This window comes from Cibotium barometz, chromosome 7 (genome assembly GCF_041138505.1).
Source record: "Cibotium barometz isolate CiBa-2024 chromosome 7, ASM4113850v1, whole genome shotgun sequence".
Classification (NCBI taxonomy): Eukaryota; Viridiplantae; Streptophyta; class Polypodiopsida; order Cyatheales; family Cibotiaceae; genus Cibotium; species Cibotium barometz.
This window is the reverse complement of record NC_141052.1, coordinates 38,491,907-38,514,834: the sequence shown is the minus strand read 5'-3', so window position 1 is coordinate 38,514,834 and position 22,928 is coordinate 38,491,907. Positions and strand designations below refer to the sequence as shown.

Genomic DNA, 22,928 nt, shown 5'->3' with positions numbered 1-22,928 from the left:
GAGCATTACATCTCAAGACTATACCCCTTCAGATTTACCTTTGATTTCTACAAATCAATCCTAAATCTGCTATTATTATCTAGGCGTATGCTAATCCCTCAGATTAGTACTCCTAGAGAAACCATTCAATTGAGTACTGCTAGCCCCTTTATCCCAAGTAATACACACCTTAGGGATTACTTTCACAAGGCAATCTACGTGACTAAATCAAACTAGTCACTACTCTCTAGGCCCAAGTAGTGACACTATTTTGTTACTACCAACAAGGGTTAGCTTGTCTCTACGCGCCAAGGCTCTCTTGTTGCTACAAACAGTAAGCAACTTGTTTGGACACAAGGCATAACCACATCAAGACTACGCTTGTACATGGTTCTCATTTGCCAAAGTTTATCACAATCTTCTAGCAACTATTAAAAGATTGTGAAGGGTTATGAGCACTACGGCTCAATTAGGCTTACCTTGATTTCTCGTGATAAGCACTTCATCTAATTTGGGTACAACTGACGCCATTGCCGGTCCTCGTAGCCCAAGTAAAACACACCGCAGTTTTAGATTTACACTATAGCCAAACTACGTGACTTTGATGGTCAATACTAAGTCTATGCTCAACTTAAATTTAGTCTCTCTGAATCAAATGTGTGATCACCACATGTGCTACCCTCAATTCACTTCGAACTAGGACCAAGTCACTCCGGACTAGACCTAAGTGGTGACACTGTAGAGAAGGTGTGTCTACAGAAGAACACATTTGTTTGTCACTACAAAACAAACACAAATTTGTCCGAACAAAAACTTTGACTCTAGCAAGACGACGTTCGCAAAAGTGTAAATTGAAATCTAGTGAGGCTACGCTCCCAGAGTCTTCATAACAAAAATAAAAATGGTCAAGAGGCTGTGCCGTGCCGGGATTATCCCTTGCGGGGATTAACTTTCCTCCCCTTCCGAGAGAGGATTCGTTTGAAATTTTCTCATTTTTAATTTCATAAAAATGAGTAATGAAAATATGTTAAAAAAATAAATGGTTTTTTAACCCTTTTTTTTTCTGACCGCATGCAGTGCTGGTTGGCTGCTGATGGCTGGCCGGCCCCTGGCTTGGCTGGCGTTGTGGCTACTTTGGTCGCCGCCGCCCTTGGGCTGGCCGCCGCCGCCGCTGGTTGGCCTGGCTGGCTGGCCGCCGTCGCCGCCTGGCTGGCTGCCTAGGCCTGGTTGGCCTGGCTGGCCACGCAGGCGCTTCAACGCAAGCCAGGCATTTTGTTCACGCAGACGCTTCAATGCAAGCCAAGCGTTTTGCTCACGCAGATGTTTCGCCCACACAAACGGCGCATGCAGACTTTTGTTCACGTTTTGTTCACGCCTCCCCCACTCAAACGTCGCATTACAGCAACTGGCCTTTGCCCTCCCCAACACACAATAGAGACGGAGCTTCGTCTTCGAAGCGTGGGGCTGATCTTCGCAGTGGGGCTGCTCTTCGCCCCCCCCCCACTCAACACAAGTCCCCCCCAGGCTCTTCAACGCGGCCGTGGGGCTGGTGTCCGCCCCCCCCCACACACACGCTTCAATCGCAGACAGTGGGGGCTAGTGCCGCCCTTCCCACACACAAGCTTCAACACAGGTCGTGGGGCTGGTCTTCGCCCCCCCCCCCCCCCCACACCAAACGATTTTTTTTTTTTGCACAAGCTTCAACGCAGAGAAAAACAAACAAAACGAGATGCTTTGCTTACCTGCGATGCTGCTTGCTGTGTGTGACGGGGAGAGAGAGAGTGAGATAATTCTTCCCTTCCATTCTTCCTTGGCCGCCTCCCTCCACACACTCCATTGGAGATAAGGATAAGGAGATGAATGGTTGAAAACCATCGAGTGGAATTCGGTCCCCCGGTCACACGCGGACTCTGACAATCCCATCGAACCACGCTCTGATATACCAGTGTTAGATACCCGTAATGCCACTACGGGCGTTACCACAAGAGGGGACGGCCTCTGGCTCACCACCCAGCCATAGAGGAAGAATGAGGATTGCCCCTCATCCCCCAGGCTATATAGTGTGTGGCCTGCCGTCCACACTAGCCTGGCCGCCCATGACTCCGCATGGGCATCCTCTCCCACTGAGCCCCGGACATGGCCATCCGGTCTGCCGTCGGTCACAGGCATTACAGCCTACGTGACACACACACACAAGAGACAAGCATACAAGAGAGATGTATAGCTGAATTTACACACTATAAGAGAAAATACTCTCCTACCATAATAAAGATAAGAGTACATACTATAAGGGAAAGTACTCTCCTACTATAACATATAAAATGGTCCATCTCCCTAGTGTGTGAGCTCGACTACATGAGTTGGCATTATAACTATGTCATAATTCTAGGACACCAAAGTAGTAGAGCCACGCAACCTAGTGGCATATCACCAATAATCTCACTAAGCATGCCAATGGCGTAAGTGTGGAGTTGTCATCCTAGCGTGTCACCCATATCTGCACTACTTGAGCTCGATATCTCAACAATCCCCCTTGAGCACAAATCCATATCCTGCACTCCAAGTAAGCTTCTAAACCTATGGAGCTTCTATGTACCCAATGCCTTTATGAAGATGTGTCTGATCCTTTGTACTAACATACACCAAATTTGCATGACCTACCAAAACCTTTGTTATGGGAATATATTTTAAGCCCTCTTAAAAATATTATTCTATCCTCTTAGATAATTCGGGGACACTTGGATTATCTTTACGTCTAGCCAAATCATGTTAATATTATGGGTGATACCATTATAAATATTAATATATTTGGTGGATATTGATATATGTTTGGGGCATCCAATGTTTGTTTCAGTTGGTTTGTATGGAAGGGTGATTCCTGGGTTACTTATGCCTCGCAAACATGTGTGTGGTTATGGTTTGTATACTTATGGAATATTTTTTTTACTAATTTATTATCAGTTATTTTATGGGTAAAGAGAATTCAGAAGATTGAGGAGAATTTGCACATATTTATTACTTGGCATACCATTTTTGTAAACAAGCCTTGTATATACATGTGCTAGATTGTGTACATTTTGATTTATTTGGAAAGCCTTAGTTTATCAAACATAGAGTTGAACTTTAATATTTTGTAAAGTGTGATATGCTTTAAACCCTAGCCTCAATTTATGGGCACTCTATTTTGAGCATAAGAGAGTGTCATGCAAGAAAAGCATCTTTTGTATTTTTGGAGGCTATGGCCTAATTTGGAATAACATAATGCGTAAAAACTCATGTGTGGGGGAGAGGGTGGGGATGATTGCCACCAATCTTGGACTCGTGCTTGGTGAGCTAAGTATTATTTAATGTAAAGCTCATTATCGAGTCAACATGCTTGAGCAAAAAGAGATTCAAAGACAAGTTGAAGAACTATTATTTAATGTAAAGCTCATTATCGAGTCAACATGCTTGAGCAAAAAAAGATTCAAAGACAAGTTGAAGAACTATTAGAGAAAGAATTGATTAGACCCATGAGTTCTCCATTTGGTGCTCCAGTTTTCGTTAAAAAGAAGAATGGAACATATTGATTATGTATCGATTATCGTGCACGTAACAAGATTACTATCAAGAAAAGATATTTGATACCTTGAGTCGATGACTTGCTAGATAAGTTTAAGGAAGCCTAAGTCTTTAGCAAGATTGACCTAAATATGGTTATCATCAGATTCGAATGGATGAAGGAGATATCTTCAAGACTGCCTTTAGAACCCAAACTGGTCATTATGGGTTTTTAGTTATGCCATTCGGTTTGACTAATGCTCCGGTTACTTTCAATAGAATGATGAATAGAATATTCTTGAAATATCAAAATTTTGTTGTAGTGTTGTTATGGCTCACCCTAACCCTCCTTGAAACACATCCAAAAAGAGATTACGTGGTGAACCACAACTGTCGTGAGAATCTTTCCAAAAGTGTTCACACTCACTTAAAATGTGGCTGGTCGGGTACTTTAGGCGCATATAAGAGGCCTAATGCTATTACAATGACTACTCTCATAATATATCCATGAAGTACATCACTTAGGACTTCATCCTATCTTGCTACCACACACTCTTGAAGCGGGAGTCGCCCATAAATACTCCGTCATACCATTACGAGCACCCGTCTAAGTTGTAGCTTTGGACACTATTGCTTCATATCTTGAATGTATGACCCTTTGGTGTATCTACTGTGACTCCTTGATGTAAGATAATGGTGGTAGCTCTTGTTAATCCTAGAATTGGATTAATGTTCCCCCCTTCCTGATGGCGATTACGTGATCACATTGAAGACCTTTGTGTGGGGAGAATGAACAAGCTTTTGTCAATGGCTTTGATGTTGAATGGCGTTCAATGGTCTTTGTTCTTCTAGAAGGAATAAGAAAAGCTAGTTAATGAATGAATAGGTTAGTGGTATTGGGATATCCTAACAGGGTGGGAATGGGATTTTTTGTGATGAATGATTGCATTTTTATATTTGTGTGAGCCCTTTTTTTTTGCTCAATTTGTTTTTGGCAATCATCGGCAAGGTTACATGTAAGTGGGGACACTAAGAGATGTTAATAATGGGAGAGAAGAGAGAAGGATCTGGAGGAACGTAGACTTAATCATCAGAACGAGATGGTGATTCTTAGTTCCTCATTTGATTCATTGAAGCGACATTCATCCTTTGAAGTAATTGGCTTGTGATGATGTCCCTTTGTGTGACAGGATTCTTGTCAAATGTTGTTGAGTAGGACCTGATCCTGTCTTCTTCTGCCCATGTGCTTTTTATGTTTTTATGTATAATTAAGTGCTCTTAGAAGCAAATTTTCGTGAAGTACAAGAATTGAGTCATATAGACTCTTATTGAACTACTCTGTGTTGAAGTAACCACTTGTTGGTAAGGATTGAAAGAATTACGTCGACTTGCGAGACTAATATAGAGATCTTCACTAGGGATTAAAAATAATTGAGTTGTGAAGATTGTGGCGTCATTTGGAGAGGTTTGTAATTTGAAGGAAAATTTCAGGCGATGGGTTGTACCATTGACTAGGCTTTCACCCACCATGGCCCCTCCATCCAGAGATGTACCTGAAGTTTGTTGATGGTGAGACTTTGTTGCAAATGTTCTCCAATGCATGAGTATGGATATGTACTCATGGAGCAGCTGCTACATTAATTTAGCCAAAAGAATAGTAAGCAATAAGCTTAACAAATATATAGTGGCTATTGTGTGATATGGCTTAATCCATGAGATGAGGCTTAAATCGTGAAAGTGCAGGTTCTTAAGCCATGAGATGAAACTCCTTCAATTGTAATTCCGGGAGATGGAATTCCATGAGTTTACATATTTTGACCCCTTTTTTATTTTATTTTATGGGTTATCTATGTCATGATTTGCAAGTAACAGCTTCTTATGCGCTCATTTCTTACTTCCAGAGAGGTGACAAGAGCATTGTTATTTTGTTATTGATGTGCTCCTAAGTCTCCGTATTGCTTCTTGAATTTGTTGTTGAAATGATGTCGAGGTAGTAGGAAAGACTGCTGATTGTTTGCTTGAACAGACAAGCTCTTGTATTGGTGCTGAATGCACGAGAGTGGTTGAGGGATTGCTGTTGCTTGGGCCTCCCTTCTTGTCACACTATAGGTGAAGTCGTTGGGGTTGAAGTCGGTGGTGAGGTTTTCTTCACATTGTTCGATTTTGGCAACCATATAATGGAATTACCATCATAGTATCCTTGTTGTTGAAGTACATGCACATGCACCCATCTTTGACGAACACTGTAATTTGGTTACCGATGTGCTTGGTGTTGAGGCTTTCTTCTTTGTGCAAGCTTAGGGGACTTTGTGATGCGCTTGGGGACCCAAGCTTTGGTATTTCTTTGGTAGTACCCTTGTGCTTGCAGCAGTGTTTTAGGTACCCACACTTGTTGCATTGGTGGAGTTCTTTGAGAAACTCGCATAGGCTTTTGTGGACAGTGTTGTTGAGTATTCTTCTTCCTTGGCTTTCGAGTGCTACATTGAGGAAGAGGTTTTGACTGTCGAGGCACCCAAATTTGATTGGCACCTTCATAGTAGCCTTGAGCTACAAGTAGCTGCTTCTCCACCCACATTTTGATACTATTAAGATATCGTGATTGTGGGAGTCTTGGTGGAGTTTTCTTTTGGGGTGATGTGGAAGGTTTGGGGCCCTCCTTGACGTTGGTTAGCACTGAGGCTATAGGTTTGAGACTCATGGGCATTGATGATGATTAGGTTAGAGTCTCTTGTTGAGTGGTTGTCGATGAGACGAGGCCTTTGAGCATGTGGTTGTCTCCTTTGATGAGGTTTGTCGATGAAGATACATAGGATCCGGGGCCTTTCCTTTGAGTTTCCTATTAGCGATAGATGGTTTGGTTGTGGGAATTTCTTCAGGAAGAACAGATGTTGATTGCGAGGTCTTGGCATCGAGCTTCGTAGGTGAGGATGGGATTGAAGGAGTAGATTCTTTATCCGAGTCAGTCGTTGGCGCCCACGGTAGGTCATTGTGTAGAGGGGCTTTTGTGGAAGAGGCTTGTATCCTTTTGCGTTCAGTATCATAGATATCCATTAAAGTTAGATCCTCTTCCTTGTAGTATGGTACTGTCAACTTTTTGTCGTTGACCATCATGATGACTCTATCGCTAAGTAAAGCACAGTGGTGCTTGGGCATCAATAGTCCATTTATGCCCCAAGATCAAATCTGCTTCCAACACATACTCAACCACAAAAAACTTGCAAAGTGAGGGGGTTAGTTTCAATATAAATTGTATGTTCAAAGTACCCCAAACATGGCATGTTCAAGTCCTGTGTATAGTGTATTCTTTTAGGATGTGCCGTGAGTGTTGGTTGACCTATCCCATAGCTCAAGGGTCATGAGATTGTGTTCTTGTATTGGATAAAGCTGTTCTTGAGCTGTGGTGATTTTATGTGCAATTTTCAATTCAACAAAAATCCTAGGGATCTTTTTTCAGTAAGACATGTTGGAAGTTCCAACTCCTGCAAGGTTTCTTCCTCCCGTAGCAATTGTACATTGCCTGCAGTAGTGTTCAAGGAGGCGATTGTTTGCATGGATTCATCCAGTGAATACAATGATTCACTTATCCAAGGTCCACCACCAAGGATGACATCATACTCAAGGGAATCTAGGGTAGCATGGAATGTAAATTCCATATCGCCACATCAATTGTTTGAGTAGTGTTTCTAAAGTAACCTAGAACTTTAATGTTTTTTTTCATTGGCTCCTCTTGCAATACTATTGCTTGCAGGGATAAGTTGAGGTTGCCCCAATGACACCCAAGTGTCTATTGTCACGATGTTATGACTAGCTCGAGGGCTAATCAATGCGCGTTTGCACGCTGAACATCATTGCTTGTAGGGAAATCCAACCATACCATGATAGAATCTTCCAAAGGAACCATGGGTGTTTCAGTTATTGTTTCAGCCTTCAGATCCTGTTTCTGTTTCATATTCCCATTCACTTTCATCCTCTGTTTGGGTCTCAGCTTTTTCAAGAGTACCCAATGCATACACTGGCACACTTGACAATTCTTAATGAGGGCTGTTTGGAAACTTACGAATCCTCATAGTCCTATTTTATGTAGTTCATTATGTCCTTGTATAACTCAGGTTGAGCCATTAAAGGTGCAAGTGCCGATGTGATGCTGGCTTTATTATAAGAGAAGAGCATTCCTCCAAATGAGGTTTTGGGAGACTATTTTAATCTTGTAAGGGAATTATCGAATTCCTCACGTGCTTTCTCGAGCCTATAGTTCGTACAGTCTGTTTCAAATGACTTATCTATAGAGAGTATGTCTTCCTCTTGAAAGGGAAAGCGGTACTTCTCTAGGCTTTGTATTTTGGTTGCTGTTTTAGGTTTGGCATTATGAGGCTCAATCACAACCGGTGACCCTGTAAGACATTCAACCAAGCTAAGCATGCTCTCCTGAGCTTGCTTTTTGCATTTCCCATATGTCAGACAAGAGACCAAAGCCCGATGGGATCGAAGTCACAGGGGGTGTAAAACCCGATGACATGCTTGTTATAGGCATGGCCAATGGCATTGGGAGGTGAATTTGTGGCATATATCTCAATGGCTCGAAGATGTCAGCCATTGGGTTCAGTGCTTATGTAATCCCTGGCAATCCCTCTATCGTGTGGCCATGTTTGAGTGCCTAAATGCTACTTAATTAATGAGTAATCACTTTTTTTTTTATATTCTCCCATAGCCCATTACAACCTCAAGAGGCTTGGCGTACTCTTTGTTAGATCAAACGGGTGTCCGTTTGCCCAAAATAGCTTAGGCACTATACGCACGTGGACAGTTACTTTTTCAAAAAAAGCGTAGGCTAGGAACTTCCCAAATGAAAGAGATACTTTTTCAGAAAAAGCGTAGGCTAGGAACTTCCCAGATGAAAGAGGAGATTCTAAAACTTATTCCCCATCACTGTCTCAAGACGGAAAAAATTTTGAGAATTTTTTCCCTGTTTCGTAGTACGTTTTTTAGTGTCCCAAAGGGAATTTTGAAAAACTCTGTATGAGGGACTTGTAGTATTTTTGGAGTACTATAACTTTGTTTCCCTAAGTTGTCCGTGATTTTGTCTAGACCCTCAAAAAGTAGCCTGAATATGGCTCGTCCTCGTTTTCGCGCTGTTTTTTGTGATTTTTCATGATTTTTGGGCTATTTTTTGCTTTGATTTTCAGGTCAAATTTTGAGACTGCTGGTCGGAGGCCAAAATGGTCGATTTTCACTTCGAACGACCAAGTCCAAAGGCGAAGAGCTCGATGTCAGCTTTTCAATGAGCCCTAGAGCGCTTTCATCGGATATACGATTTAGGAGATACATGCCTCCAAATAGGGGTGTTTTTTTTTGCCGCGTGAAATTGGTGTTTCACGTAAATGGTTCATGCCGTGAACCAGACTTCACGTGGAAACTAAATTTCTTTTTTTTTTTTGTCGCGTGAAATTAGTGTTTCACGTCGTGAAACGATTTTCACGTCGTGAACTGACTTCACGTGAAAATTAAATTTTGATTTTGTATTTTTTTTTTACCGTGTGAAACTTGAAACAGTTTTCACGCCGTGAACCGAACTTCACATGGAAATTAAATTTTTGATTTTGATTTTTTATATTTTTGCCGCGTGAAACTAGTCACACCGTAAATCGATTTTCACGCGTGAATCGGACTTCACACAGAAATTAAATTTTGATTTTTTTTTTTGTCGCGTGAAACTGATGTTTCACGCCGTGAAACGATTTTCATGCATGAACCGGACTTCACGCAGAAATTAAATTTCAAAATTTATTTTTTTGGCTGCGTGAAACTAGTATTTCACGCGGAAATTAAATTTCATTTTTTTTTTTGGTCGCGTGAACTAGTGTTTCATGTTGTGAATCGAACTTCACGCGGAAATTAAATTTTAATTTTTTTTGGGCCGCGTGAACTAGTGTTTCACGCGTGAACCAGACTTCACGCAACGAAAATTAAATTTTAAAATTTTTATTATTATTTTTGGCCATATGAACTAGTGTTTCGTCGTGAAACGGTTTTCACGCGTGAACTGGACTTCATGTGGAAGTTAAATTTTGATTTTTTTTTTGTCTAGAAATACGAATTTTCCTTTTTGGAGGGAAATATTCTTGAATTTAAAATGAAAAGGGTGTGGTCATTTTTCCAAAAAGGTAAGTGGGAATAAAAAAAGTCAACCTTTTAATGACCCCCCTTACACGGTACACCCTTCATAAATGACCCCAAAAATAGACAGATGGACAACTCATGAGCATCTTCTCATTGAATGCTCATTAGCCTTAATGAGTTATGTAAAAAAATAATTAAGAATTAATCTTAAATTAGTTCTTTCACTAATCTTTTTCTGTTTTACACTAATCAAAGACTCTAATTAACTATTAATCCCTAATTAATTCACACAATTGAGCACATCATTGGATAGAGCAAGGGAATGCTAATCTTTGTGTATCAACAATTATGTAAATTAATCTAAATTAGATAAATAATTAGACTCTTAATTATAGTCTCCTCTTTTAAGGTAAAATTAAGCAAAGAGAGTCAAATTTTTCCAATTGATCAAAAAATTGATGTGATTAGGTGTTTTGATGTGTCTAGATGCTCTCAAATCCAAAAACTCAATTTCGGCTACTCATATGATCAATTTAGATCCCAATTAATACATTTTCTAAATTTTTGGCCTCTTGAACAAGATTAATCACCCTTAATGACAAAAACCAGTCCATTAAGAGAAATTAGTCAAATTCAAGGATTATTTTATGGTTTTAATTTTTTTTTGAAAGAGTTTTCTACTTCTTATGCTTGCTAACACTCTAATACAAACAATTTCAACAAAAAACACACAATTAAACTAGAATTAATGATCTTAGATCTATGTTTAAATTAAAGAGAGCTAACATTTACTAAGAAATGCATTCTCTTGCATTGTTTGATGCAATGGATCCAAACTAAGCCAAATACAAACTATGTGCTAGCCCTAAGAACATGAAAAACCACAAAAACAATAAATTAATCTAAAAATTAAGTAAAAAAACATTCTTTTCAAAAACAAAAAAGAGAGCTATTCTACACCAAATCTCACACAAATCACCATCAAATCCACATCTTTTTCATGGAAAATCGCTAATAAAGATAATGGGCAATGGGTATGCGTAGATTAGAGACAAAACAATGGAAAAAGCAAAGGGATGGCTCCCCGACAGTGGCGCCAAAAATGTTATGGCTCACCCTAACCCTCCTTGAAACACATCCATTGAAACACATCCAAAAAGAGATTACCTGGTGAACCGCAACTGTCGTGAGGATCTTCTGGCCGAGCTCGTAACCCTTAATGTCTCCAAGCTCTATAACTCCTTGAGAAGCAATTCCACCGCGTCTCCCGCCCGCAAGTGTTGTCACACCGCCATGTTGCACTACGGGTACTCATCCCTCCTCTCACCTCACTTCACTCACACACACTCACTAGCATGCATTAGAGAGAGAATTTAGCAAGAGGATTAGCAAGAGCAAGACTCAATCGCACAATGGGAGAATATCTTGTATTATGAGAGAAATTCACTTATATACATGGCCATAAGTGTTCACACTCACTTAAACTATGGCCGACCAGGCACTTTAGGCTCATAAGAGGCCTAATGCTATTACAATGACTACTCTCATAATATATCCATGAAGTACATCACTTAAGACTTCATCCTATCTTGCTACCACACTCTTGAAGCGGGAATCGCCATAAATACTCCGTCACACCATTATGGGCGCCCGTCTCCAAGTTGTAGCTTTGGACACTATTGCTTCATATCGTGAATGTATGATCCTTTGGTGTATCTACTGTGACTCCTTGATGTAAGATAATGGCGGTAGCTCTTGTTGATCCCAAAATTGGATTAACAAGTGTTTTTCGATGATATCTTAGTTTTCAAAAATAAGAAGTGTCAAGAGCACAAACAACATTTAGAAAAAGCGTTCTCACTTCTTCAAGAGAATCAGCTCTATGTCAAATCTGAAAAGAGAAAATTATTTCAAGAAGAAATTGAATATCTATGGACTTCATTACAAGTTTGCCTACTACATCAAGTCATAATGATATGATTTGGACTATAGTTGATCGTTTAAGTAAGCAAGCATATTTCTTACCTTGTAAGAAAACTTTAACTTCTCAGCAAGCCGCGAATATGTTTATCAAATAAATCTTTGTACATCACGATTGCCAAAAGTCATTGTTTCTGACAGAGACTCAAGATTTTATAGTAACTTTTGGATCACTCTATCCTCCAACTTAGGCACTAAAGTAGAATTTTTCACAGCTTTCCATCCGAAAACGAATGGACAAACTGAGGTTACTAATAGTACTATCTTGGATCTACTCAGAGCCTATGCTGCCCAACAACCTAATTTATGGATAAGTTGTTATGTGCACATTATATGTGCACATACTAGGAGTTTAACCCACCCTAGGCATGTGAACATGGGAGCATGGGAACATGCTCTAGTGGGGCAAGGGTTAGGTCTAACCTTGCGTTGAGGTTAGCGTCAAGCAACCAAGGGCCACACATGGAAATGGAGAGTCAAGAGTCACTTGAGGGCCCTCCTATATAATAGGGGCATGGGGCACACTCAAGCGACGTTCTCTTGTGGTACCCTCAAGAGTCACTTGAGGGCCCTCCTATATAATAGGGGCATGGGACACACTCAAGCGACGTTCTCTTGTGTAGAGCATTGTGTCTACTCTCTTGACATTTCAAGCTAGAGCTAAGTGCTGCTGGAGTGAAGTCATATCTCTTGGTAGTATGGGACACTAAGGTAAGTTGTGTGATACTTCATTGTATTTATGTGTGCACCCTTGGGCTCGAGGTGGTTGGGTGAATGAGTACATGCCTAGTTCATGCATGGTTATTAGCTAGAGAGATCTCTCTCTCTCTCTCTCTCTCTCTCTAACTTTATCTCTTTCTCTCTAACTCTCTTGAGCTTTCTCACTCTCTCTCTCTCTCTCTCTCTCTCTCTCCCCTTTCTAACCCCTAAAACTCTCTCTCTCTAACACTTGGCTTGCCACAATAATAGCACTCCATGCTATTTCCACTCTGATTTCTTTGCTATCCACCTCGGCCTCTCTAGCTCCCCCTCTGCCTCTAGAATGACCTTTTCCTCATATTTGTACATTAGATTCTTGTTGTTGTTGCCCATGATTGATCTATTTCTAAAATGGCATTCACCTCGGCCTATAGATGATGCTTGTGTCCATATAGAAAGCATGCTTCTGCATATTTTCGAGAGAGGATTTACTCCCCACATTCCCTCAAAGTTTGGAAAATTTTCTCTAGTTCAGATAGATGTCCGAAACTCATCATACTCTTTGCCAAGTCCATTCAATGTAACCGACATCAAGTCGTCATCATCAACATGAGTTCCAATAGAGCCGAAGACATCTGCAAGCCCTTTCAATTTCAATGAGTAATCACTGATATTCATCTTATTCCTCTATACATTATGCAGCACTTACTTTAACTGCATCTTCCTTGCTTTGGTACTTGTGCTATACAACTTAACCAAGGTATCCCCCCATGCATCCTTAGGTGTTGTTGTATCATATATATGACCAATCATAGGATCCGACAAACTAACAAGCAACTAATGTATCTTTTTTTTGGCTCTCTTATGCCACGACTTAAAGACCTGCCTGTTGTGGAGTGACATTTTCTTCCGGAAGCCTAAAATAAACTCCCAATATCATTTTTCCATGAGGAAGTGACTGTAAACCTATTATACTGCAACTGTATATATCACATAAACATACATCCACCAACCACCTACGAATCTTAGATTCTCTACACCAACTCTCCTACAGCCAAATTTATGTTGCAACTTTGCGTTGAACCAAAAATTAGGCCTACATAGTCAAAATCGACACTTTCACAATGTCTTTGAAAAAATTACGAAACCAAAACGAGACATGAAATAGCCCGAATCCAAATTTTGAAATCACTAAAGTCCTACAAATCTTACCCACACAATATAATGCCTCTTTACTTCACCGCAGAGAGAAACTCAAGATGTGACAGTGCACCGTGATGTTGTGTACCTATTGCTCTTACCCAACAGCTATCTACAAAGATTTGCTTCCAAATCAAAGTAAGAGAAAGTTTCCCTTACTCGTATATCACTTCCTTTGCTTGCCTCTTGAACTCTTCACGCAAACCATCGCTCTGATACCATGAGAAGAATGCAAGGGAGAGTGCGAGCTTGAGCTCTTTGCAAGCGCGTGTATATACACACAAGAGTAGACAAGCACACAAGAAAGATGGATGGCTAAATTTTCCTCTATTCTCCTCTCTTCTCTACAACCGTAACATAAAGATAGGAGTACATACTATAAGGGAAAGTACTCTCGTACTATAACATATAAAATGATCGATCCATGGTATCAACGATTACATGAGCTGGCACTAACTATGCCATAACTCTAGCATACCAAAGTGGTTGTCACACAACTTATAAACCACAACATATCACCAAATCGGTTATCACACAACTTGTAAACGACTGACGACAACGGTCTTTGGAATATCTCATGATCCTCCCGACAGCATCCAAATGTGCTTTCTTGGGACACTCCATAAACAGACTAACTAGTCCCATCGCGTGACATGTAGAACACTTGCGCCTATGTGCTAGGGTTTTCTAGAGACAAAAAGAGTACAATGGAATCACACATATAACACACGAGTCCTAAACTACTGCTCTATCTTATGTACAAGAAGTAATACAACTGAAATTCAAGTACAAGATGTGGCTAAACGCTCTGTGAAGTCCAACACGGAGGAAAATAGATGAATATAATGATTTGGCTACCCATGTATATATAGCAAATTAAACAATCAAAATCATTACAATATACACGAAGGCAACATGAAACTTATAGAATGATACTCTGATTAGATTTGAGATACAAGCCTTTTACAAAGAAGTGTTACATGATAATATCACTTTGAAAGAAGTGCAAGGGCCATTATGTGCCGTTTGGTCATGACATTTCCAGCTTCATCACAACAGTAGGATTCACATAGTTATATTTACTTTGATCCCTTTCCTTTAAGGGGAGCTTTGAAGCTTGCAATGCCGGTTACCTCCCTCCCCGTAACCAAACAGTTCACTTCGTAAGTGCCCTCATAAGTATAGATTGGTTCCAGATCACAAAATGCCTGTGTTAACACAACCAAAAACCAGCGTTTTTAGATGAATAGTCAATTTTTCAGATATTTCAATTACATTATAAACCATGTTTTTGTGAAAACAACATGATCAGTCAAGAAAAGTACACATTGAATGCTGAATATTTGTGTTGAAAACTGACCTTTGCCACCAGAAAATCGGCCACGATACCATTTCCACCTAATAGTTCTCGCCCCAAAGCCACCGTCTCCCTTGCACGCAAAGTGTTCCAAGCCTATCGAGAAAATTCACAGTATAAACCTCTCTCTCTCTCTCTCTCTCTCTCTCTCTCTCACACACACACACACACACACACATACACAGACACACACCTCCATTACAGTTTTTTTTGGGCCACACCACACTACCATGGCGATTGCCACAACTCACCCAGACAAGAGAGAGCATATACGTCACAGCCGAGCCTGCGATTCTCTAGCGCCACGCACCTAACAGTCTCTAGAGAGCCAAACATCCCTGTCCCCAGAGATCTAGAGACTCCACCCACCAGCTGCAGATCAGGACCCCCTCGGACACCATAGAGATGTACTGCCACATGAGGTGGACATTGCTGCACTGTGCATCTAATGAGCTTTGACTCTCTTCATTGTATACACAGGTCCACAAAAGTACACTGCCCCATTTTCCTTTGGTAGATGTTTCCTTTTTCATGTTCCTGACATCCAGTTATTCATGGATCAGATGTACTCATTTTTAGTCAGACCCTTGGGTCTTTCGTAAACCTCTCTCTCCCCCCCATTCATTCAGTCACATGGTTACAAAGACATTTACATGATTACAAAGACATTTACATGATTACAAAGGCCTTTTGTGGTGAGAGGGACCTCACAATAAATATTGGTTTAGAAATGGCCATCCCGCCAATGTTCTGCACAAAACTCCACTTCTATAAAGAGCATTTTTTGTGAGTCACCAAGGATGGTTTCATTGAGCAAGCTAGTTACCTCCACTGGTACATGTCTCATGCCATAAGGATTGCCATTGCAGTGTCATCGGAGAGAGGGAGCACCAAATCTACAAAGATCTACTAGACAACCCTAGGCCTCGAAATCTGAACCCTCATCTCACCCTCCAATGCCATAGAACCACCTCTGTAGAACACTTGCGCCATGTGCTGGGGTTTCCCAGATATAGAAGAAGAGTGCAGTGGAATCACACATACGGCACACACAAGCTCGCTTGGACAGAGTGCTTTCAAGACCACTTCCAGGAACCGAGAACGAAGAGCTGGCTCTTTTGACACATTGGTTAGACCAACTATAATGCACAGGGCTTTGTTCCGGGGGCCGGGTTTAGAGAGTACCCCCGAGTCATTGTGACAAGTGCAACAAACTTCTTAAATTTTCCCATCACAACGTGATCCCTACTTTGGTTAAATTAATGTTCATCCTAACACACTTTGGAGCAGCACCCCTGGTTCTTGATGCCCTTTTTCAGATAATCAGAGACTGGCTTCTGAGATTGGCATTTCAATTCTTCATGCAGCTTGCACGAGAGGGACAGAGCAGATCTTGGTAGTCCCAGGTGGTCCGATGGTTTGAGGCACACGGGTTTCAGATGCCACCCTTGAGTACAGCCAAGACCCCCCTTATTAGATCTCTCGAGGCAGATCAATTGCATCATCCGTTTGCATCTGACATGGCTTCACATAAGCCAGACATGGTTGATACCATCGGAGATTCCCACGAAGCTCAGGTTCTATAGAAAGCACTCTGCACATTACAGAAAATGGTTTCATTGAGAAAATCTCCATAGCTCACACCATGCCGATTGCTATTGGTAAGCAACGGGTGTCTTCTCACCGACTCCAGATTGAGATTGGATGAGCTAAGGATACTCCAGAGGAAGCTCGACTGGGGAGATAGAGCCTCAAGAGCGCTACACGTTTAGATGCCCAGTATATTATGAGATAAGAGGGAGATTTAGCTGCCTCTTCAGGGATGGGTTCGGTCCCCTCTCACAAGTGCGCACTAAGAGTCTACAGAGATCAGAAATTGCTTGGATACGTACTTGCTCTAGTTGTGCCGACAACAAGAGGCTCTGAAGCGTTCACACATAGAGAGGAGAGAGCTGCATGACCCTACACAAACCTCCATCACAGATTTCCTTGACTCCACCAAACCAGACAGAGTTGACAGATCACAGACAAGATACTAAACCTCCTGATCCTCTGGCCCCACGCATACAGGGAGTCATCACAGAGAGGGCAGTCTTGAGCCAGATCCCCTGTTCTTAGAGATCCAGACCCTCCTCCCGACAGCTGCAGATTTTGGAACATTCTTCGACGCTACAGAGAGGCACCACTACAGGTAGTGGATAATGCAGCCCTATCTTCCGTCCATAAAAGGATGACACATGATGAGTGTGGCCAGGTTTTTCTCCATACTCTATTGTATACACCAAGCCTCGTAGTATGTAGGCCTTCTCTGTCTTGACATCCAGTTTACTCATGATCATATGTAATGTCTTTTGGTCTCGTACACCCTTCAGGTCCTTTGTAGACATTAATACAATCTCTCTCTCTCTCTCTCTCTGAGAGATGCAGAGTATGCACCACATGACAGGTGGAAGATGAGGCGCACTACATGCTTCACTGCCTGGCCTACTACGAGATACGGGGGAGATCCCATTGCCTCTTCTGAGAGGGGTTTGGTCCACTCGCATGGGTGATGCAGTATGATGATCAGAGATGCCTGGCCATGTACTTGCAGGAGCTCAGACGTCATAGGATGTAGTACTGACACAGCATACCAAGAGGCAGGCTTCCATCTCACAGAGGCCTGATATTCCCTTGGCCATCAGATCGGTATTGGCTGAGGTGGGAATTACTATTAGTTGATCATGGTAGTTTACCTCATACACACGGTCTATGCTAGTATCACATGTATATACACCAGTGATAGTTGTTTTTCATTTTCTCAGTTACTTTTTCCATGGCTTAGTATACCCATGGTAGCATAGTATCACTCATGGTCTCATAGACCTTGCGGTCTTTTGTAGACGCTCATCTCTCTCTCTCTCTCTCTCTCTCTCTCTCTCTCTCACACACACACACACGCGCACGCACATGCATGCACAAGCAAGCAAGCTCTATAAACCAACCTTTGCAAGGCTTGCTTGCCCGGGTGTCATTTTGCCAGCTTCATACAGCTTGCAAAGCCTCCATCCCATAAGAGCCATGGCTTGTATATTACCCAACATGCGCACAAGCTTTTCTTGGTTTATTTGATATGATGCCAAAGGGACTCCAAACTGCTTCCTCTCATGCAAATATCTGAACCACTTGCAAGTTAGAACAATCAAAAAACTAATCTTGCTCATGATAAAGTGTAAGCTAAGATACATTAAACCATAAAATGCCTAGGCTTATTATAGAACCCCTGCCCCTGGTAGACACCCCCATCAGGGATCCGACTCTCCACACACTGCATGTAACAAATCCTAAATTTACTTTCACGATAATAACTGAAAAACCATCACCTTTGACACATGTCGTAAACCCCCATGCTTATGCCAATTGGCTGCCATGCAACTACAATCCTTGAAACTGCAAGCACCTACACACAAATAATTTCTTACCTTCAACTGGTTGACATCAGATTCGTACATGCTAGGTTGAGTCAAAGCTGAGAGAGGAAGTAAGAAGAGGAGGAGAAGGAAAAAAAGGGGGGAGGGAGAGGGGGTCTACTTGCTTTCAAATGGCATTTAAAATACCCCTTACAGATGGAATTACAAACCTTGGATGTATCTTGAAAAGAGTTTATTCCAACCAACCGATCCTCATCAGGAACAAACACTCCTTTTAATACAATGTCTCCGTTTTGTACAATTCGCAGCCCTATTTTGTTCTCGATTTTTGTTGCAGAATATCCAGCTGCCCCCTTTTTAACAATAAATCTACACACACCCCAATTCCAGCCACACGTATAAGGTATGCCTTCAATCAAAAAGATGCCCAAAAAAAAAGTGTTCACATACTGACCCATTGATTTGGTTGGTCTGTGTGTTACGAGCAAAAATGACGCACACATCGGCGAAAGTGCTATTCCCAATCCACCTCTTCTGTCCGTTAAGAAGCCACCCTCCTTGCACCTGGTTTTAACAAACGTAAAGGGTCACAGTCAACCTAGAGATGAAACAAAGTTTTATTTTAGGCCAATATACCAGAGCCGGTTTAGGACATAACTAGGCTGGCTTCTGTTATGAGGTTAGACTCAGTGTAAAGTGACTTATAATTGCTGTATAATGGACTCCAAGCCCATATGAGTGAGTAGGATTGCTCATAACTTGATATCTCCAGTTGGGAGGATTCCCAAGAGATCCAAGCCACAACCAAGCTCTGGCAAGACACTTAGATGGTGGGCTCCAATGACCAGGGTTTGGGAACTGCTTGGATGGTGGGCTCCAATGATATAGGACACTTGGGTTTGGGCCTGTGCACAGAAATTGTTGGACTAGCCTCTAGCTCCGTGCTGGGTGGTGAGCTTGCCAGCAACCCCTTTGCTCATATGTTTATGCATGATTATGGTTGGTTAATCGGGCTCCAACCCTTGGTTCTTGTGTATCAATGCAGGCACAAACTATCCCAAATGCTATTGTCTCAGATCATGCTCAGATTCTTTCAAGCACTCAAATCTTGGCCTGATACTAGCTTTACATGACAAGAGAGTAATACCTTTGTTGCTGTTGTACTCAAAGAGCTTGCATCACTACCATAATCGGGTTCTGTGAGGGCCTGCACAAGAGATATAAAAGCAATGCAGTTACACAAACACGTCAAAACTTATAAACACAAAGACAGGAGGTTCTGCAACTTGCTTACCCAGCAAGCAATCGTATCAAGACATGCAAGAGAGGGTAAATATCTTTGTTTCTGCTCTTCACTCCCACACATCGCTGTAAAGAGGGGAAAAAATCCAAGCAATTTAAGCAATTGCTCCAGCAGTTCACTATTCAAAAGACCCTGTATAGTAAGTGCTCTCAAAGGTTACCCATGAACCTTACCCTATTTTGGTACTTTTTTGAGAAAGTAACTAGCAGACCCCTTTCCCTGTACTTTTTTTGAGAAATTCGCTTGAAAACCCCCTCCCATGAAAAGGGGAGATCTCATTTGCCCATTCACCAATCCCCCCACCCCCCCCTTCCCCTGTGGGCAAATAATCTCCCCCACCAACCCAATTGGCAGGAGGAGATGTTGAAAAGGCCCAAGGCCATAAAACAAGTAAAATTTTTTGTAGATTAGAAATGCATACCAATTGTGAGCATAGCTAGGCATGTGTGCACCATGATGAATGTCGAGCAGCTTGCATCAACCCGCGCAATTTCAGCCATGGCTATTGCACTCCCGACAACAGATAGTCCTGGACAACCATAACCCTGCACTTAAAATACAGAAATTCAGATCATGCTGAAGAATGTAAGTACACATGTATATATATGTGCGAATGAGTGTGTGTGTGTGTGTGTGTGTGTGTGTATATATATATATATATATATATATATATATATATATATATATATATATATATATATATATATATATATATATATATATATATATATATGAGTGCGAATGAGTGTGTATACATGTGTGAAGAATGTAAGTACACATGTATATATATGTGCGAATGAGTGTGCGCGCGCGCGCAGGTGTGTGTCGAGGTGTGTCTGTGTGTATGTAAGCATGCATACATTTGACTTTGCAAAAAAGCTTTGAATTCCAACAAGCATAATTTTAGAGTAGAAGATGCAAACACAACAGATAACAAACCTTAATGGTTCCTCCAGCAAGCTTCAATTTTGCCAACTTAGGCACAATTTCAAATGGAAATTCAGCCCGTTCCCAATACTGCAATAATGCGAACAAACAATTGGTATCATGTGAGATGGCGTGAGCACTTGAATAGATAAGTAAACAGTTTCATGACTCCTAAAATCAACATTTTTAACTTACCTTGGCTATGATGGGTGCAATGTCTCGTTCTGCGACTTCCCTCACCTGTGCTCGAACAGCCTTCTCCTCAGATGTCAAGAGATCATCCAATTGATAATAATCGGAGACTGGAACAAAACACAACAGAAAATCAATGCATGAAACATCTAGAACATTACAAAAGAGAAGGGCTTGACTGTCGGGGTGGGCCAGTCAGGTGCCCGTGACAGTAGGCTATAACATCCATGCCTCTTGAGTTCCACTGGGAGATGATCAGTAGCACGGTGGCACAGCAGATCTTGTAGACCCACTGGCACAAGACCATTGAGGGGAGGGCAACTCATCCTGCAGAATCCATCTGTTCCATCTGGACACACCTCATCCATACCCTTCACAACCTATGGGAGCACCTATGGCAGGTGGCTTTTCTTAGAATCTGAATCTCCCAACCTTTCTTGTTTGAGGGCATGTACGACATTAATTTGAATTCCCCCCACCCTGCCCTCTTCCAAAAGCAGAGGAAGCCCCACCCTCCTCTTTTTCTCTAGGCTTTTAACTCATTAGAGGTTTGATATATAATACTTACCACATGGTGGAAACATCGATGCAGGCGTCGCTTGAGGGAATGCTTGAGAGATATCCAGACCTGGTAATATTCCTGGAGCAACTTCGGCATGTTCAGTATCCAATCCTAAAACCAAGATGAAACACAATGTAAGTACAAATTTGACCTGCAAACTCTAAAAGAGCTTATACAAGTCCTTTCCCACTAGTCGTAAGCACGTACCCGAGGCAGCCGAAGTAGTACTCAAGAGAACAGATGTACTATCCCACGCTGATGACTCCAATATACGTCCTCCTTGAAGAGGGAAAAAAATAGCAAAGGTGAGCTGAAATGTTTGCTACAATAGCACAGGAAGAGATGGGACACTAGCAGCATGTATAGCCATGTAACCGCAAGTCGACATCATACATACGTGGGTTCTCCGACACAAGAGGCTTCAAGTGTTGTCCAATAGTGGCAAGTCTTTGCCAGCTCCTCTTCTCAGCCATTCCTTTGTCAGCTACGCTTACTGGTACAGAAAAATGAGTTTATTGATAGCATGACACAATCTGTACACACATTTTTTTTTTTGTGAAACCACTGTTTTATCTTATATTCGAGAACTCTTGAAGTGAGAGGCTCTGAGACAATCTGTACACGCGCGCGCACACACACACACACACACACACACACACACACACACACAATCTTTACAACTGAAAGAGATATTTAAGATTTGGTCAAAATTTTACTTTATGTGAAATGGTAATAATTGAAAAATGCATACCCAAAAATAATACCATTTGAGACTTTGTAAGACTTCTTTTTTATGTAAATAATAAACATCTCTAGGCTCATTTTGAAGGTAAAAAAGTGGAATATTTTGATTCTAGAGTGAATTAGCTTATTAAAATCCTAGTTCTTTCCATGAGAAAGAATGAAAAAAAATCTTTCAATTCCCCTGAAACTTCTTTAAAAAATCAGAAAATTTCTTTGGAAAAAGCAGCGATCAATTGCTTGTACAAGCTCATCAGTCTAAAATTAAAAAAATGAGAATCGCCCATTTAACCTGCACCCACCAACCCACACGTGTACACACAGAGAGAATTGCCGACAGCTAATTGATTTTTTAGGGCAACTAAATAAGTAAGGAGACTAATTTCAAGTACCAGATTAACATGAAAACTCTCAGGATCTGAATAAAAATTCAAGAACTGCATGATTCTAATTCGAAAAAAATCCAACAAAAGAGCAGTAAAAAGCACAGAGTCACAACGATGCTAATTGAGAGAGAGAAAAAAAAATACCTGCAAATGAAAAGATCGATGGAGCAGGAGAAAATTAGCTTCTAATCCTGAGACTAATGATGGAACGCCCACAAATTGCAATATAAAGGAGAATATTAATCCTTATTTCCACGTCGGACTTTTTTTTTTGCACAATGTCGTCACAGGTGATGTACGTCTACAGGCGTACGCCGTAGATATAGCCCTTAGTTTGAACGTTCACACTTGTCCGCCCGCCCCTTGGGAGCCCACTGCCCAAAGGTCCAACACCTTACGTGGATAATAGGGTTATCCGCAATATTGCCATAATTCTACTCAACACAGTCTTTATTCCACACATCGTTGGAGTTGGAGCTGGAGGGGAGGGGTGAATTCGAACCCTCGGACATAGTTAGGGGACTTTCATAGGCGT

At 41.4% G+C, this 22,928-nt stretch overlaps 1 protein-coding gene across 4 annotated transcripts; it reads right to left on the bottom strand.

Annotated features, from left to right (window-relative positions):
• Nucleotides 1-14,352: 14,352 nt before the first annotated feature.
• On the bottom strand, nucleotides 14,353-22,660 carry ACX4 (acyl-CoA oxidase 4). 4 transcript variants are annotated; one of them, XM_086800571.1, is made up of 15 exons: nucleotides 22,538-22,660; nucleotides 21,664-21,759; nucleotides 21,474-21,545; nucleotides 21,273-21,344; nucleotides 20,708-20,814; nucleotides 20,525-20,602; nucleotides 20,007-20,130; nucleotides 19,577-19,650; nucleotides 19,430-19,489; nucleotides 18,737-18,846; nucleotides 18,492-18,651; nucleotides 18,235-18,311; nucleotides 17,857-18,028; nucleotides 14,876-14,968; nucleotides 14,353-14,723 (listed from the first exon to the last, which is right to left on the bottom strand). In XM_086800571.1, exons 2-15 carry the CDS (start codon nucleotides 21,737-21,739, stop codon nucleotides 14,595-14,597), a joined length of 1,404 nt encoding a protein of 467 aa, XP_086656697.1. In that variant the 5' UTR covers nucleotides 21,740-21,759; nucleotides 22,538-22,660; the 3' UTR covers nucleotides 14,353-14,594. The 4 variants fall into 4 exon arrangements, with proteins under 4 accessions (XP_086656697.1, XP_086656693.1, XP_086656696.1 ...); XM_086800567.1 differs by having other exon boundaries at nucleotides 21,273-21,377; nucleotides 22,538-22,659; XM_086800570.1 differs by having other exon boundaries at nucleotides 21,273-21,377; nucleotides 21,664-21,750; nucleotides 22,538-22,598.
• Between the last annotated feature and the right edge of the window lie 268 nt (nucleotides 22,661-22,928).